At 42.1% G+C, this 18,984-nt stretch overlaps 1 protein-coding gene across 12 annotated transcripts in view; it reads right to left on the bottom strand.

Moving 5' to 3' along the window:
- utrn (utrophin) overlaps positions 1-18,984 on the bottom strand; it is a 164,809-nt gene that overhangs the window by 48,679 nt on the left and 97,146 nt on the right. For all 12 annotated transcript variants that reach the window (XM_020097588.2, XM_020097587.2, XM_069514538.1 and 9 more), the window contains 6 exons: positions 18,074-18,230; positions 9,893-10,022; positions 7,753-8,021; positions 6,297-6,443; positions 3,292-3,370; positions 1,375-1,435 (listed from right to left, as the gene is read on the bottom strand). In XM_020097588.2, coding sequence (XP_019953147.2) covers positions 1,375-1,435; positions 3,292-3,370; positions 6,297-6,443; positions 7,753-8,021; positions 9,893-10,022; positions 18,074-18,230 — 843 coding nt within the window. The remainder of the gene's footprint in view (positions 1-1,374; positions 1,436-3,291; positions 3,371-6,296; positions 6,444-7,752; positions 8,022-9,892; positions 10,023-18,073; positions 18,231-18,984) is intronic.

The following is an 18,984-nucleotide window of genomic DNA, read 5'->3' on the forward strand; positions in this document are numbered from 1 at the left end:
ACAAAGAAAGCACCAGTGACAAATGATCACTGAAACTGCCTTCCAAAGATTTCTCTAACCACAAGGGTGAAGTCAGGTCTGGTTAGTCAGCAGTTCGCTAACAGAAGTTACATGATTTCCAGATAATGAGGTGAAACTTTTAAAAACTTTCAAAAACTGACAAATCCTAAGGAGCACAGAAGGTGTCATAGTTGCTACCAACATCTCTTTGCTGGTTTAAATAAAAACCTGCTGTTTGGCCTGGTTGTTATAGTGACTGATAGAACAGCGTGGGAAGATGTCCACAGTGGATTCAGACAGGTACTAGTATATTCAATATCAAAAGAAGGGGCTGATGTTGGACTGAATGAGAAATGTGCAGGTGGAAAAGTTTGAATTTTAATATACACTGAGGAGCAGATCAGTAGAACGAGTAGAGGTGGGAGTTAAATATTTGATGAATGTAAGAGGAATATACTTGAAACTACAGCTTCTATTTGAACATTAGAGGGTGACGTATATGAGAGGTCACTGGTGTCAGAGCTGTGATGTGGAAAGGTTAAAAATAGGTGAAGTGTTACCCACAGAAAAATGTTTGAGATGAAAAGCAAACTACAAACACAACTGAATTCAAAAGAAAAAAAATTCTACTTCATTTGCACAGTACTGACCACATACGAGGAGGAACAAACGGAAAAGCAAACACAAAGTTTGACGATCTGACAACGCAGTACAATAAGATTATGTTTAATTTCTTGCCAGACCTATAGGTACAGGTCATGGCCCATAAATGACTCATGAGTCAGTTGCATATAATTTATCATATCATGCATATTATTCACTTTTTAAACTCTAGTCATTTCTTTGAGTTTAGAATAATTTGACCCTGTCAGACCTCTACATTGTCATCAAAAATGATTAGTTTGAAATGAGAAATGCAGCTTGTGATGAATGGCTACAGGCAGAGTGGATTGTAGTAAAGAGTCACTTGAAAAACAAACTGGAAATCATTAATATCAGAGATGAAGCTTTTGTGCTTCAAACGTCTGTAATCAGGGACAGGGGCACACAAACTCGGTGCAGCTTTAGTCGGATTCGGGTTCAGCTTAGTTTTTCTTTAGGGCTCGGACAGGTTGGAAAAATGCGACTCGAGCCTCACTCTGGTTCACATATACAGCTCCTCTGAGTTAATGTCTAGAAAAGCAGCTTTTATCCATCACACAGTGCACAGCTGCTGTCTGGATAACAAATGGCTGCTTTGACCCTCTGCAGGGAGAGTCCAGCCAAAAAAAGATAATAATAATGATTGACAAACACTAACACACATGCACACACATATGAATGGCATTTCCACAGACACAAACAGGGCTATTGTAGTCGTTTCTCATCACTTACTTGATGTAATATGGAACCTTATTCTGGGAAACCGCTCGTTGCCAGGGGAGCTGTACGGAAGCTGCAAGAAAGAGAGACAATAAGAGGAAAACAGCATCTTAATTATGCACAATTTAACCATGAGGTTTAGCATTCAAGCCTGACTAGAAATAATTCTCACAACAAATGACTTTACCATTAACAAGTGGGGGAAACACAATTAAAGGAGCATTGTCTTAGATGAAAGAGTGAAGAGAGAGACACTGACGCATGAAAGGAAAAAATCTGTTGACAAAAGCCACCATGTGCATGGATTTCAAATAATAATAAATACTGACACACCAAGGCGATGTAAGAAATGAATGATAGTGTTAAAAACAGATGAATCCAAGACTTCAGAAGCTCTCAAGAGCAATACGGAGCAGAAATGTTGCTTGATTTATCGCCCTCCCACTTCCCCTCCTCCTTGACACAGCTCTACGCTCAGATAGAGAGATGAAAAGACAGTAAGAGAAAGATTAAGCAAGATTGGAAGATATACGAGATGGATAGGACAAGATAAGAGCACAGTACTTTATTGATCCCGGAGGGAATATTAAGCTACTAGTGTAATGAGAGCGAATGTGTGATAGAGTAGATAGTGTCACATAGAGCCAGGAAGATGAAAGAAGAGACTGAGTGGTGTTTTGTCTAGAGTCGTTGCCGAGCTCTCAGCTGGGCTCACTTAGTAAATTCACCACCCGTCTGGTGGTGACACAGCACGTGATTGAGCTCGCCACCTGCTCAGGGCATCGCACGCCGTCCATCTTATCTCCGCATGTGACAGCCAGGAAAACTACAATTACCACCAACCACTACAGTTTCTCTATGCATATTTCTCTTTTTTCTAGATTCGTATGAGGTCACTGTGACCTTGACCTGTGAACTCTGGGCAACAAAATTTAAGCAGGTCATCTTTTAGACCAAGGAATTTGTTGCCGATCTTCAGATTTCATGTTCAAGTGAAACATAAACATGCTTTGTGAGGCCACCTTAACTTGATCTTTGGCTACCAAAATTAGGTTCCAGTAAATATTTGTCCCTCAAGTAGTTCCAGAGATATCACATTGTCAAGGCAAAACACCTGCTTTGTGACCTTGACCTTTGACCAAAATGTGAATGTTTGTACCACATGTGATGAGATTCTCTTTGGGCATTCCTGATATATTGCGTTCAAAACAGCGCAAAGTCATGTGAGCTTGACTTTTTGACTTTCGACCATGAAAACATCTAAAATCATTTAATCTCTTAGGCCCAGTGAACCTTTTTACAAAATTTGATGACGTTCCCTAAAGCTGATATTAAGATATCACTTACAAGAACAAACAAAGAACTTTGTGAGGCCACCGTGACCTTGAACTTTGGCTGACAGACATGCGGACACACGGACAACCTGAAGACAAAATGCCTTCGGCCACTGGCTGTCGCCGGTTCTTAGGCATAACAAATCAGGTGGAGCAGAGAGAACAATAATGGCCGGATCATTATAGAAAATTACACGAGAGAGAGAGAGAGAGAGAGAGAGAGAGAGAGACACACAGAGAGCGAGAGACCGGCTTCTTTGTTAAATGTTCACAATCGTGCATTTGTCTTTTCTCTCGATCTTTGTGTCTAACCCACTCTCTGCTAATGACCACTCTGAAGAGGGAGAAAGAGGAGAGAGCCAACGGAGAGCTGTAATTAAACCTTGCATTATTCAAGAGAAAAGTGCCTCGTCTGCAAACTGTGTCCGCAGGCACCCACACATCCAGTGAGCGTGCATGACAGTGAAGCGTATTACATCTGAAGATGAGACGATAGGACATGAAAACACACAGGGATCTGAAATAGTGGAAACGAATCAGGTCCTTTCCAAAATCTAATACTTTCCTAAGAGAGGGTGAATGGCTCTGTACTTACTGGAGAGGAAATGTTGGGAGGAGGGGCCAAAGTCTCGGTGGGCTTCCTGAAGTTGCTTCAGCCTATCCTCAACCGCCACCTGCACGAAAACCAGACAGAGAGGAGAGAAGACAGTGGACTGTGAGAGGACTTCATCATGAAAGGTAAGAGTTACATTTCCATTTATCCAACCATCCATTTGTCTACAGGGTGTTGAAGACATCCCTCTCCCTGGTGACGCCTTCCAGTACCTCATGGGCGATCCATGGGGATTCCCAGGCCAGATGGGATTTGTAATCCCTCTAGCAAGTTCTAGGTCTACCCCTGGGTCTCCTCTTAGTTTGTGCCCCGTAAAAATCCAAAAGAAAGCGCACACCTTTTTTTAAAAAAGGTACCTCTAGCATAGGTGAATGGATTTAGTCTAAAGAAACCACATATTTGACAGATTAACATCGAAACTGTGGGGAAAGATAATTTTTTGCTTTGAAGAACTATGTTCAGAGAATATAGGTGAGACCCCAACTCTGTAAAAGTCGAACGCGTCTCACACAAGAAAGGTGTGACCCCTCTTACCTTATAACATGGGCCCAGAATAGAAAGCAGGACGTTCAGCAACAGCCCCGCTCCTAAATCTAGCGTGACCCATGCGCCAAGAGTCTGACTTTGAGAATCTGAGGGGTTAACTGCACTGTCATCTTCCATCACTAGTGATGAGTAAAGAGGCTAAAACCAGGCTGGTGGTAAATACAGTCACACCCAGACCAAGTTCCATTTCTGCTGTTGAAGGATTTCAGAACTGACAGAGCGAGTCAAGAAATGTTGGCACTGACACACAGACCATGAACCTGAATAATGTTGGGATTATGTCGCACCTCATGTCGTCGCATTCAAGTTATATGATCAAAACAATGTTTTTTCCTTATAAACTCTGCATTATCTGTATAATTATAAACCTGCAGGGCATTTCTCTCTCACGCACGCACACACACACACACACACACACACACACACACACACACACACACACACACACACACACACACACACACACACACACACACACACTGTTGCTCTCCTGTGCAAGCTGTGTATTGACCTCTCAGCCAGCACCTGTGCCCTGAACGGCTGTGGGATTGTTTTGCTTCATCAGTCTGAGTAGCAGAACAATATTGGCAGTCTGTAGTACTGACACAAACAGACACACACATGCACACGCCCCTCAGGTATTATGACAGCCACTACACAGCTGCCCACACGGGGAACCTGAAACATTGGCACAGAAAGGCCGTTAGCTTGGACTCTTTGTGGCCACTAATGGTTGTTATGGTCACTGTCCCACCGAGAGGAAGATGAGAGCTGAATATACATGAAAACCAAATTGTCCTGCTGCACAGTCAGACCTGGTTTATTAGCAAATCTTTGTCCCTTCCTGCAAACTTAAAGTAAGAGACTCTGCTCTGACTCTGTGTTTGAGTTATGGTCATTCTCCAGGCAGAAAGACTATTAGAGTGTGTCTGTCCCCGACATGGGAAGTATCACACGGCTACAAATTAGCCCGGCTACCCAGTTTCACTGCGCGGCAGTGTCCTGCTTTCAAAGGGATGGCTTTCGGTTTCTGTCTAAGATTTCATGTTTCTGCCCACAAGCCTTTTTTTCTGCCCACGTACTCAGCTCATTTATCTACAGCAACGATGATGCGTGGTCACATACAATAAACCGTCACATGAAGTCCATCAAAATCCAAGTTTCCATGTCTTTGAAAGCACAGTCTATTTATGGACATGATCTGATTCACAATTGATTAACTCTGTTTCTGACCAGAGGGACGGAGGAGAAAGCACCACTGATGTTTAAATAGCCTCAGTTTTAAAGTCTCCATTGAATAAAATCCTTGTCTGTTCATTTATCCATGGTTATCATGTCAATATTTACTTTTCCTGTAAAACAGTTCAATAGTTTGATGTCTCATCCTGCACACTGGGGCGTTTATTTGCATCCAATGAAAAGGCACTAGGGGCTTCGGATCTTGGCTCGAACGCAAACCGCCTTACTCCAAAAAACGATTTAATCATGGTTGTCATCTTTCTCAGTTTCATCCCTGTCCCATTCAGGCGTAGGAAAACGCGGTGGCGGGAAGTCGTCGACAGTAGAGAGCCGGCTGTCGTCACGGCTGTCCTTGTTGGGCTGTTTGCTTCTGTCAAATCTGGCACGGGGGTGTAAAGCACTTAAAACGCTACAGGCTACTGCAAATGTACATCCGAAACAATTCCCTCCATAACTTTGTGATTTTACTGGACTAACATAAATATGTGGAATAAATGGAAGCTCTGTTTCATTAGAACTTTTACCAGAGGCTGAGAATACAGTGTAAAAACGTAAAACAGGACAGTTGGTCTTCTTTGACAGTAATGGGTTTGAAAGATTTCTTCACAACTTAATGGTTTAAATGTGCACTTTGCTCAACTTTTGTACTCCCTAATTTATAGCCAACACAGCCTCTCTTCTCTCTCCCTCTGGTGAGTTGTAAAAATACTTTTCCACAACTTTCGCTCTAGGACTGAGACACGCTTTGCTCGGAGAAAGTCCCTCTGCGGATCAGACCGAGACATTCGAGCACATCGAGAGCCAAGAATGTGACTGGTGCGCTGTGAGAATAGTGTCCATTGATGTGTAGTGACAAAGTGTCGCGCCGAGCACAGAGCTGTGTTCAAATAAAACAGGTACACAAGAGAAGGAACAACTCTCAGTCCCCAGTGTGTTTGGCTGACACAAAGTAAAATCAGCATGCACAAGACGAGAAAAAAACGACGGAGACTCAGACAAAGACACAAAGAGGAGATGAAAACACACAGGCAGGCAGAGAATGAGGGAACAGAGGATCAACATATATTGAAGACAGCATTAATTTGACAAGTGTGGACAAAATACTGAAGGAGGGAAAAGAGGCCTGGCAACAAAGGAGTTTGTGGGAAAATATCACGTTGGCTTCAACATCCGCAGATGATTCAGGAGGATTATAAGAATACCTGTAGCAGTTTCCATCTCATGTTGAGCTGGTCCAGTTGTCTGGAGGCGGTGGAGGACAGCTGGATGTCCAGTGGGGTCAGCTCTGCAGAGAGCTCATTGACCAGTCTGACGTCCTGACATAAGGGGGCCACCTCCTCTCTGAAGGCCTGGACAGAACATTTTAAATATTTGCAATGTTAATGACATATACTGTAACCATCTTATAATACAATACGTCTTATAGTCATGACATTTGTGTTTTTACTAGACTTTGAGAATAATATCATATTATGAGAATAAAGTCATAATATTACAAATATAAAGTTGTGGTAATTTAATGAGGAAAAAGTCATAATAAATTGAGAGTAAAGTTAGACTCTGTCTGGATCCAAATTCTCAATTACCACGCTTATTGTATCTTGAACCCCTTTGAATAACACTAAGATGTAACCAAGTCTTATAATCGACCTTCACCAAACATTTCCTCCTCCACAAAATAAATTTTCTCATAGTCTGTGGTTCTTTCTTCAGGATAGACACAATTTCTTGTCTCACGATACTCACAATAACGTGGTGCTTAGGAGCAAAAAGATGAATATTTTGTTATTTGTAAAACTTAAACTAAAGCATTACTTGACAAGATGCTCCACATTCCTCAATTTAACGCAGGCGTTACTTAATATTTCCCCTTTAATGGCCCTAATACTTTTACAATGAATAACATGTTGGAAAGAAAGTTGTATTTCCTCTGCTTTAATTGAACTCTTTCTCGTTCCCTGCGTTGATCTCACAATAACTCTCTTGTTGTACTATAATTTGCATTTACAGTATAAACTTCATTGCTATTCTCTTTGGTTGTAATCTCATATATTGTAAGACAGTGACATGACATGTATATGAAGTGATATAATTGGTCTGTCCATAGCACACGGAGACAATCATTAAGATGAGGTGGCGTAACAGACAGCTAAATTAACGCAGCAGTTGTCTTTCCTCATGCAACCCTTGAACCATGACTAACTATAGATTTCTCCTTTGTCGCTCCTTCATTCATTGTTTACTGTTTATTAGGAGATGCTGTCATTCTGCTGCTTGTTAACTGGATGTGTTGCCTATTTCTTGGACAGGTCTCCTCAAATTTAATTGAAAAGCATTTGCAAACAAACAAGACAGTCTGTCAAACAGTCTACATCAGCAAATTAAGTGCTTTTTAGTCGAGCATTGAAATCGTATGAGATTTCACATCCGAGGCTCACTCACATTATTGCACTTCATGTACGTGCGGTCGGATTCTTACATTTTACTCGATCAAACTGCAGTTAAATCTATAATTTACAAGATCAATGCCAACAATTCTCAGTGAAAGATTTTCAATGTTAAAGTTAAAGGACACTGAGGGAAAGAGGGGAAGAGGAGTGAGTTGTCTAATTCCTGTTTTACTTTAGGGACACACACACACAGAACACCGTGACTCACCATGGTCTTGTCGATGTGGTCCTGCAGTGAGTCGATCAGCAGATCCCCCACAGGCTGCCAGGTAGCTTTGGCCTCCTCCGCCTGAGTCAGCCGCAGGTCGAGCTGGTCCATGGAGCTCTGCAGCTCCTGGAGTCGCTCCAACGCTCGCTCCACTTGACTGTGCCAGCCACCCACGTGTCCTTTGAGACGCTCCCACCGCTCCCTCACCTCGCCTGTCTGCTTGCGGATGGCCCGAGCCAACCCCCGGGCCTTCTCCTCTGGGGTGAGGTCTGGAGGAAGACATCAGAGTAAACAGACAGGTTAACAGAGAAGTAAGTTTTCTTGTTAACAAACACAGTTTTCTTGCTCTTTATTCTTCTATATACCGGTTCCTGTGTCCTCATCAAATCCAATCAAATCCTTTCAGCCTAAAGGCTCATTTTATTTCATAACCTCAACCACTATATGTACCTTTTCATAGGCGAGCTGCAAATGAGAGACGAGAGAAGCAAAGTTTCCACAAAATTCAATTCTCTCCTTCACTCACTCAATTAGAAAGTCATTTATATTTCAGGAGCATGCGGACAAAGAGGAGCCAAAGGAGTCTGCAAATGAGAAAACTGCTCTCCAACTACCCATTTCAACTACAAAGAAACAAGAGCAGCTTTCCCTCATATCTCCAGGGTAATGAATGAATTAACATCTTCACCTGTTGCACCCCTGCAATGTCTCTTTTGCCCTATTTTCTCCAGCCCTCCCCATTCATGAACACAGGTCTGTGATGAACACCACATGCAGATACATATAATACAAATTGTGGGTGACAAATAAAAATAAAACAAAAATCGCTTTAGTAGCATTTAAAAAAAAAAAAAGAATAAAACTAAGAGAGTGAATATAGGACAATTAACATGGTTAAGACTTTTAACACAGTGTCACTCTAAAAAATCCCGTCTCCTCTGATTACACGATGAACGCAGCCTCTGATCCTATATCAGCTTTTTATCTATTAATACACCGAGACAACGCTTTGATATCCGTACGAAAGATCACACACAACAAGCCGATCGGTCCACGCTCTGAAGTCTCACCACACCTCTACACAGCCCCTTGGCTTGGTTTAATTATTTACACAGTAGGGATTCGGTTGAAAGGGAAATGCGCTGACTTAACTGAGACTTCTGCTGCCGCATACAACAGATAAACCGAGGAAATGCTGAATGAGTTGATGCATATTTGATTCTTGGATTCCCCGTTATATGTTGGTATTGCCACCCACTCAGATATTAGTGGAAAGCCGAGGATCTTTGATGCGCGGCTTCGCCCCCTTTTCAATTCTCATTTCCCGGCAGCTCTCAACTGTGTCTCATCCAATAAACGCATAAAATACCTGCAAACACGATCATCACAGTTTTGTCTTCTTGTAGATGTGACACCTAGTGACAGAAGCGTTTCACATTATAGAACTGGAAGGAGGTCATATCTCTCTTGTGGTTCTATTCAATATGTAGAACACTATTTTTACCTGCATGCCGTTTTATTTCAGTGTCTGGATTCAGAGTGTGAAATCTATGCTGAATATAGTGCCCTTAAAAAAAGAATCACACCATAGAACTCAGATGAAGTGTTTGTGGTACGTAAAGATGAAGTGATGATGTCCAGAAGAGAATGAAGACAGAGACTGTCTGAGCGTTTGACTTGATACTAGGAGACTTGCTGCATGGCTGCAAGATCAAACCACTTGACGCTCAATCAAACTTCAGATTTTGATAGAAATTGTCATGATAAGGAAGCTGACAAAGCAGAAACTGCCGCATCACAGATTAAATCCAATCCTTCACGATTTCGAAATCTTGGATTCTTCTGTAGCATGAGAGGAACAGGCATTGGGAGATTCATCTTAAACCTGCAATAACCAATGAGATTGAACTGCCTGTTTTTATTTGATCACGCAAGTGAATTCCCAAGTCTCTGGAATCGCAACTCAGAGTGTGTGGTCCTGCCTTTCAACTGGATCATCTAGAGTGTGTTATCAATATTAAAGGTTTAAAAATTGGTTCCCTCTATGTCTGTGGTGTCCTTCATTTAGAAAACGAGTTAAAAATTTTAAATCCTCTAGCGTGCAGCAAATATAACTGGTACTATGAGAGAGAAGACATACCCGTCTTTGGCTGCAGGTTCTTGCGTGGCTCTCCAGGACCCTCAATCGGCTGGTCAGCAAGAAACATCCTGGCCTGGTCCAAAGTACTGTTTACCAAGTGCTCACGCTCCTTTAGCTCTGCCCGGATCACCTGCAGTATGAAAAACAGAACAGGGGTTAAAGGAGACTGGAATACATGAAATCACTGCTCCCTTGGAAGGAAGTGGTTAGAATGAAACTTAACCCAAAGTAGTAAAGATTGTCCATTGAAAGGAGACTTATGTCTTTTTAGTGTTTCTTTCCTCTAGTGTGTTGTGTGGGAATGTAAAACGTCTGCAGAGTTGGAGGCTCGACTCTCTCACAGAAACACTGCTCCTGAAACACGTCATGACAAAGAGGAGCTGCAGCAGTGGACAGTTTGAGGAGAGTGATGTGTTTTCTAAAGATTAGATCAAGTAAACCTGTTCAACCAACAACCCAAATTGAAACTATGAATCGGAACATAGCTTAAATATGTCTCCTTTAAAAAAGAACATGCTATTTAGAGTGAAAGCATTTGTAAGCTTTAGCTCTCACAAAGTATTTGAGAATGAGGTAACAAAAGCATCTCCTCTGCAGATACGTGCATGTTTGACTCTTCTCTCCTAATCTCACCAGTGAACTCAGAGTATTTTAAATCTGAGGGTTTGTTCCCTCAAGACAAAATTAACTACCAATCAACGAGTTCTGCTTCGATCATCTGCGACTGTCAAAATACCACAGAGGGCTCCTATGATTAACTCACGCGCTGAGAATGTACACAGTCTACACAAGAACAATTGCGGATGTTGACACGCAGCTTATGGAGGAGATAAACAACACTCTCAACGGCTAATTAGGTGATTACCACATAACAAAACACTTCTCCCTGCCCAGTCTTCCTTTATTAAAAGGAAAAGCAAGAGGTGAAACAGAAATGGAGGAAGAGAGAGAGAGCAGCTATGTGAGGAGCGATGGTGGAAAAGGGAGCACTCACAACAGAGCAGCGATTGAAGGCGAGAATCTGGGGTCAAAGTGGGTTACTTCCTCAGGGTCGATGTGAAATTAGCTGAGCGACCCGCCGAATAGAAGTGAGTTGCTGGGAGCTATAACCCTGCAGAAATGATCATTACAGAGGCGGCGAGCAATACCACCAGTTCCTCTTCTTAGACAACGTGCCACACACACACACACACACACACACACACACACACACACACACAGTACAACAGAACTGATAAAAACTTCACAAAGTAGTTTGATGGACATTCTTTTGTTGACGACTCAGCTTTGCCACAGCTCTCAGCAGGTCATAAAAACGAGATAGAGGGAGCGAGCGCATCATGTAAGAGGATAATTATTCTTGTTTTAATATAAGTGTGACCCCCGGGGGACTGCGCTGCCCATCCGAGTGTGTGATTTCTTTGTGATGAGATGGGACGACTCACTTAACAGACTCATTGAACAGACCTGGGGGGTGAAAATTCATTTTTTTAGTGGTGCACACTACATTGACTGACTGAGCACCAAATGACAACATGCTGAGTTCAGTGGGATCGTATATACAGAATCTTTGAAGGGCTGAGAAGAGATGGGGAAAACGCGAGGGAGTAGGGGGAAGGGAAGGATGGGGAGAGTCAACCTTGAGACGTACGAACCATTCTTAGTTCTAAATTGAAAAAAAAAAAAGCTAATTTCTGGGAGCAACTTCCTCGACAAGTAAAGTTGAGACCTCTGCGATGAAGATCCCACACACCCTTGTGCCAAAAACGGAGCATCCGGCCAAACACAAAATTTAATCACCCCCCCACTGATAAATGGTTTGCTCCGTTCCAATGATTTCCTCCTCGCTCACAAGGAGGAAAGATAATCGGCAGGTAGCTCCGACAGGGGACCTTGAGAGATAGAAACTAAATGAGAGGTGATTGAGGAAGAGGAGAAGAGGTGTGTGTGTGGGGAGTGGAGATAAGAGGAGGGTGGGGAAATATAGCTGTGAGAACAAGTACCAGTCAAAATTCAGCTCCTCTGGTTTTCTTTCTTTCTGTCTTTCTGTACAGATGTGTTGGAGGCTTTAATTAGACGTTCGAAGGGATTGAACTGAGTGTGAAGAGGTCGTTTATTCCAAAAATTCTGATATCAGCTCTGTGACGTCACATTTAAATTCTTTCCTCCTCATCACAGATGCAGTAGGGAGCTCCGTCGTCCCTGGTCATAAATCAGAGACGTCTGTTTAGAACTGAATATAATGGAAACTAATGTTTACAGCATCAAACCAGCAAGATGTCTACATCACAATGTGCTTTTATCTGCTGATGTCTTGATTTTGTAAAAACAACTATATTGCTCAATGTTTTTACGCCTCGGTCAGCTTTAGGTAACCGTACCACTTGTCTTTCACAGTAAATGTTGAAACTTTCGACAGTAGTTCCCCCCCAGACACCTCCCTTCATTGTTAACTGCCTCCAAAGAGACAAACAAATCCTCAGAAGGTTGTAACAATGGCGAGCGCAGAGTAATACCCCGTGTTACAGCCGCTCCTCCTGTCAGCCAGCCACTGGGTATCCTTGAAGTTCAGACAGTTAACAACACCAAAGACCTTTTCCGAACATGCAAACAAGTCCTTTTTTGTTTAGTTTTTTTGTAACCTCAACACACTCACATTATCAAAGTGTCACACAGGAGACTCAGTTTTCAGACTGAGCGTGTGAGGTAAGTATCAAACGCATGTACAGCTTTCAGGTTAAGAATCAGGCAAATCCAAGCTGGATCATGATGAGTCATACCATGTAAGTTTCTATGTGAAAGATAAAAAATGGTTTTCAGTTTCAATATTGGAACACCAGAATGTGGCCCAGGCTTCTGTGATGAGTGTAGACCAGGAGAAGAAAAGCCTCAACACTTGCAGCATCCATCTTGAAGCTATGAGTGACCTTGGCTGTTTGTGTGTTTGTGTGTGTGTGTGTGTGTGTGTGTGTGTGTGTATTTTGGTGCCTGTGGGATTGTTTGTGTCCAGGTCTGAGTTTGTGTGTGTGGCCAAAACAGCACAGCAAACTCTTATCACCGTGTACTCTTTGCTGATGAGATAACATCGAAACACAAGTACTTTCGGAGCTCTGCCAAACATCCCTCTTCCTGCTCTCGACCCCCTGATACAGTAGCATCCTCGCAATTTTACCACAACCCTCGTCTTCTTCCAGGGTGAATAAAAAAAGCTCCAGAAAGGCAGATAAAATAAACTCTAAAATAAGTTCTGTGGAAGTCTGTTCAGTTTTTTTTGTGTAATCTTGCTTACAAACTAATCAATCAACAAACAGATGGATGAAAACTCATAGGTGGAGTTAATAATATGAATATTTTTTGTCCTACAGCCTGAACAAAAAGAAACAGATTAGATTTTTGTTCTTGCTCACAGCTACACACTTGATGAAGGTGTCTCCGTGTGACTCTGCCTAAAAATGTAACTGCTCCTTTGCCTGTAGCATCCGCTTCATGTAAAAACTCGTGATAGGTGGAGCTAGTTTAAAATCTTACTTTCTCACACGCTCTACTGATCCACTGCCACCAGCCTCGGCCATTTCAAAATAAGTAAATATAATATGCAATATAAGTGTTAGGAATAAACATGTGACTGCTTTGCTGTTAATAAAATAGGCAAGCACAGTTAAATAATAATGTATACACAAGTTTCTTCAGTGACATATCCTGCGTCTACACAGTTGTTTTTATGATTTTCTTTAAAATATGGATTGGGTATTATGTTTATTTTACACTGCTGCGCTGCTGCAATTATTTACAAGGATTTCAGAGAGGCTTCTTCTGATGCTTCTGGCAGGAATGAAAAATAAATATGAATCATATGATCCTTCTTTCCCAATGGAACAGGAATTTAACCATGAAATCGGCTATTATTATTGAACATTATATTACCATGGGCAACAGAGTAATGATGCACATGTGGTGATTGACAGTTAACACTGCGGTGACATATAATTGCTTCATAATTTGACAAGGTGGATTTACAGCACATTCACCAGCAGACATGGAGAAACATTAGCATTCACGTAGAGTGCAAGTCCACTGTGCCTCTCCTTTCAGCCTGTGTTTTTTTTAGTCCTAATGAATTCCTGAGGGAAATATCTGGCTCTTTAGCTATAAATGATCCGATGTGGTCACCAGCTACTAGTTACCACGAGGAGCTGGTTAATTGGTGTCATGAGAGTGGATACATTTTTTGATTTGGGTTCGGTCACGTTGGCTGGGGCTACTTGCTTTTACGTGCTGCACATGCTCTAACAGGGAGAAAACATGGACCCTGGTCGGGTTCGGACACAAAAAACGTGGCTAATTTTCTCTCGAGAGCTTCACTCTAAATGGTGTTTTGAGAGATGTGTTGTTGAAACACTTAATGTCTGCAACTATAATGAAACTGATGAGAATAATAAAGTTGTGGGCAATAAAACAATCAAAATAATGACCTCGTAGACATCCAGGATTTGCAGTTGGGTTCATCTAATCATCTGAGCCATTTTCAATATGAAAAGATTAATTATAGCAGTTTTAATGCTGTAATATTTCCCAGGTGAAGTCATGTTCCCCCGGTGGTGGATAATAATGTATTTTCCTTGCAAGGTATGTACTTGACACAATGAAAATAAAAAAAGTATTTCACGGAAGCACGAAAACAATTAGAGGTTACTCAAAGCAAAGCAATTACAGTCTTCAAGAAGAGACGTTCCCTTTGTAAGAGATATGATAGAATCCAGTGAAGCACTTTAATTTAACTCTCATCTAGGATCTGTCCCTTTAGGTGCAAACCAATCATGCAGGCACAGTGACAATGATGCGGTCTGTCGTGGAATATTAGAGCCTCCTCAATTTAGAGGGGGTAATCGTATACCACGTAAGACTACTAAGAAAACAAGTCAACTCAATTCTATCCAGCTATTGTTCTTTATATTTATTCACAATTGAGTTGTAGAACAGACCTGATTGGACTGTCCTAACACTGTAGACAAAAGCCCAACTGTTGCTGAAAGATAACAGTCATTAAAAATGCCCACAGGCAGTGGGTCCCCTGTTCACACTCGCTTTATCTCAAAGCTGTTCATTTAATAGAGCAGATTGATGAGTTTCATCGGACGGATGCTGACGGAGGCTTTTTATTGGATAAGTGAATGTGCGATTAATAAACGCTATTACTGCCAATTAAGGGGAGGAAATCAGACGCAGATCAATACACGGAGGGGGGAGCGAGAAGTCAGTCAAGTTAGATGGGTCAATAGCTCCGTTCAGAAAGGACAGAAAGGAATTCAACAGTTGATGCATCATATTTGTCCTTTTCTAAATCTGCTGACCTCATTTCCTCCACATTTAAACTCTTTTCTCCTCATTGAATTTGAGCTATTTCCTGCTTATTCTATCGTCCATTCCTTTCTTCCCTGGTTGTTTAGACCACAGTTTCCTCATTTTGCATTTCCCTGTGATTCTTTAATATCTGTTTCTCTCTGCTGGACAAAGTGGCCTCTGCTTCCTGTTATCTCTCCAAGTCCCAGATAAAAATTCCCTCCCTACCTCATAGATACAAACAAAACATAGCAGCACATATTCCCTTCTTCTCTCTGACAGAGCAGCTGCTGCGTGTGTGTGTCACCAAGTGATAGAAGTGTGCGTCTACGTATGCATGAGCTATGCAGGAAACTCTGAGTGTAGAGTATGGATGTAATGGAGCATGACGTGTTCAAAGCCCCGGCTCTTTGTGCAGCTCAGCCTCCTCATAACTCTCAGGGTTGGCGAGACCTCCAGGCCAATCGATTAAGAATACAGAAGAGAAGGAAGTGGAGAGAAAAATAAAACCCATTCCCATTCCGCTCCCCTGTTCCATTATTTCTTATTTTAGCTTTCTTAAGACCTGTAGATGACATGGTGGGAGGGTAGAATGAGAAGGAAGGGGGCAAAAAGAGGAGTGTAAATAAAGGAGTTGAGGCGACCAACACGGGGCTGGACACCACAGAGAACAGATGAGAAAGAGGAGCTGAGAGAGGCTGAAGAGAAAGTGAGAGTGGAGGTGCAGAAAGATTGTATTCTGCTGCATGTATTGTGAGCACACAAATCCCAATCTAGGAGAGCCTGTCTGATCTGCAGGCTGGAGACCTGCCTCTGCTCTCAGAGCGAGCCTCATCTCAGACCTCAGAGGACACATTTCGATTAACCTGGACGGACACACTGTTTGAGTAGTTTTTCCATAACGCCGCTGACCAAGTAAACAAAAGCAGAAAAAAACATTTCACCAAAAAAAACACCATGGTGGCGGTAATAACCTTTTAGCTAAGATCTTGGGGGGGAAGTCTTTTTCTTACGTTTAAAAAAAATCTGTTTTCCTTTTGACTGATGATTCTACATTGAATCATTACAAGACTACACTCAATCAGTTATTCATCTCTCTCAATATTCTGTCTTCAAAAGAAATGGGTTAGGACGGGGTTTAAAATTCATATATTTCATAGACTTTTTGTACAACTATATTTTTTGAATTCGTCTTCCCTTGTCAGTAGTTTCTCATTTTGTCTTCTCTTTCCAGCACACATCTCATTTCGGCTCTTTCAGAACTGATTGTGCCTGTGTGCGTGATTGCTCGATTAGTCTTGATTGGTATCACCTCTCCAGAATGAAATGAGAAAATGTAATGTAATATATGATTACATAGTCACATTACGAAACAAATTGTCACACTCTCGATGCACACATAGATGTGCTTTAGTCATACTAAGATGTGTGTGTGTGTGTGGCGTGTGAGCCTGAGGGTGTCTACTGATCTGTCTAAGTGTGTCTGTGATCCTGCGCCCACGCCTGATTGAACATGTGTCTCCTCTCACAGCATTTTGGGGAACGAAATAATTTTCGTGGCAAACAGGGGTGCAGAAAAATGCATTACAATGTCACGAGTGACATCACCAGCAGTGGGAGAACCGGGAGTAGCCGCGGGGCCAGTCATCTATCTGAAAGCAATTACGCACAATAACCAGTGGTTGGAATAAATAATACAGTGGAGAAGACGGATGACGAATGGCAGCGGTGACAAAGATATGAATGGGTTGGCACAATGATGTTATCGATCGCTTGTTAGAATAAATGATACAGTGTGGTATAAGGCAGATAAATAACAATAATCCTGAGAATGAAATAGGGGGAACAACAGTATTGATCGTGCAGTAGTGATTTTGATTTTGCTCCTTAACTCTCTCCTGAAAAAAAAGCTTGTGTATGAGTACTACTGAGCTACTATAACAGCACTGTGGATTATTAACCACGGATACATAAAACACAAAGCCGTGATCAGGCCCGACTGCTCCGACGTGTAGTTTAACTGATGCACTGTAGCCGCAGCGCTGATGAGCCTGATGCTTGATAATGTCACAGCGATTACAGCGACTGCTCCACAGTCACAGCGTCTTGTGGCTTCAACTATTCAGCATTTGCGTAACTAAATACAGCATGGGAGGATAATGAATATGAAACTGTGCAACAGCGTTATAAAATATTGTGCATCAGCTGTCTGGGTTATTAAATACAGTCTGGAGCGTTATAGGTTGGGTGTGCAAGATGTTTTGTCTGTTGTAAGGTTCTTTGTCCTCTAGGCATATATCAGTATATCAGCGTAAGCCAGTGCTGTTGTGATTATAAAGTCTGGGAGCAGACTGATGGTTAATTACGCAGATAGCAATCACCAGAGTGATAAGTGTGTATTTGTCATTATATATACACTCAGGTTTAAATAGCCCACTGAACGATGGCTTAGTTTAATGTTCCTGCTTTTGTAAATGCCAGTGTCAGGACTTTTAGTAGAACACAGACGTTGTAAAGTTATTAGCGAAACAAGTTCTTTGGATTTAAAAGGATGAACATGAGACATGTTATGAAAAGTCTCCAGTGATTCTTTATGATCCAGTTGCCTTTGACTTTGGGGCAAACAGTCGATATCGATAATTACAATGATAAATGTCACATTGTTATTTTTTCAAAGTTTAAGATTGCTCCTGAGTGAAGGTTGTGAGTTTGTGGCAAAACATGTGGCAAAATGCAAAAAACTCAAAAAGTTTTCGGATACTGGATGAGAACAATGAGAGACCAGGCGTGATGAATCGTTTACAGCGTGACAGAAACACTACCTGTGGCCATAGTACATACCGTGCAGTGGTTCTGCTGTTGCAGTAAGATGGGCACGTCTCCTCCGATCGGCATCTGCTTGGCCAGCTCCTCGTCCTTCGTGCAGATCCACCTCCACAGCTCCTCCAGGAGGCCCAGCAGACGAGACCAGCGCTCGGCACTCGCCTCCAGATGCGCTCTGACAATGAACAGCATCAAGGTGAAATATAATTACACCGTCTGCAAATTTCAACTATCACTGCAACATGCGTTTTACTTTTCATTGTATGCAGATTTACATTAATATAAAGATTTACATAGCCTGGGCAGTGGGCACCTATGCAAGGCTAATACATGATTTATACAGAAGTGAAGCTCCTTACATTCAACATACAGCTCATGGAAATCAACCAAAAGGTTTTTTATCACAACCAACCCCTCACTGTTGACCACTCCAGAGCGGCTGCTGCCCTTCAGGTGTAAATGTTATTTTTAAAAGCGAACACAGTCGGCTACTAATTGTGTGGGCGGTACCACGCATGCAATATGTGTTCATAAGCACTTTTGTTTTCCTGCTCTACTCGGGGCATAATGTATCTGAACACTGTGCACAGAGACCTCCTATTGCCACTCGCCGAGTTAGCCTTAATTACACATGTAGTGCAATTAAGGCATAATGGGCTGTATAGAATCAACATCGTGAGCAGCCACCACCCACACAAACACACACACACACAATGATCTCTCACTGTCAATGTTTTCTCTCACTTGTCTTCCTGTGGAACACGTCCAACCTATTTTGTCTGCACTGCCTGACCTTGACTAACGCCCATTTATTATTTTCCACTCAAGCCGTACAAGTTTCAGCACAGACTTATTTTTATTTTGTTTCCCCCAGTCTCTCTTTACTCTCTCTAACCCTTCACCTTGTCCCTGTGGCTCCGTCATGCCCC

The sequence above is a fragment of the Paralichthys olivaceus genome, chromosome 19 (assembly GCF_024713975.1).
Source record: "Paralichthys olivaceus isolate ysfri-2021 chromosome 19, ASM2471397v2, whole genome shotgun sequence".
NCBI lineage: Eukaryota > Metazoa > Chordata > Actinopteri > Pleuronectiformes > Paralichthyidae > Paralichthys > Paralichthys olivaceus.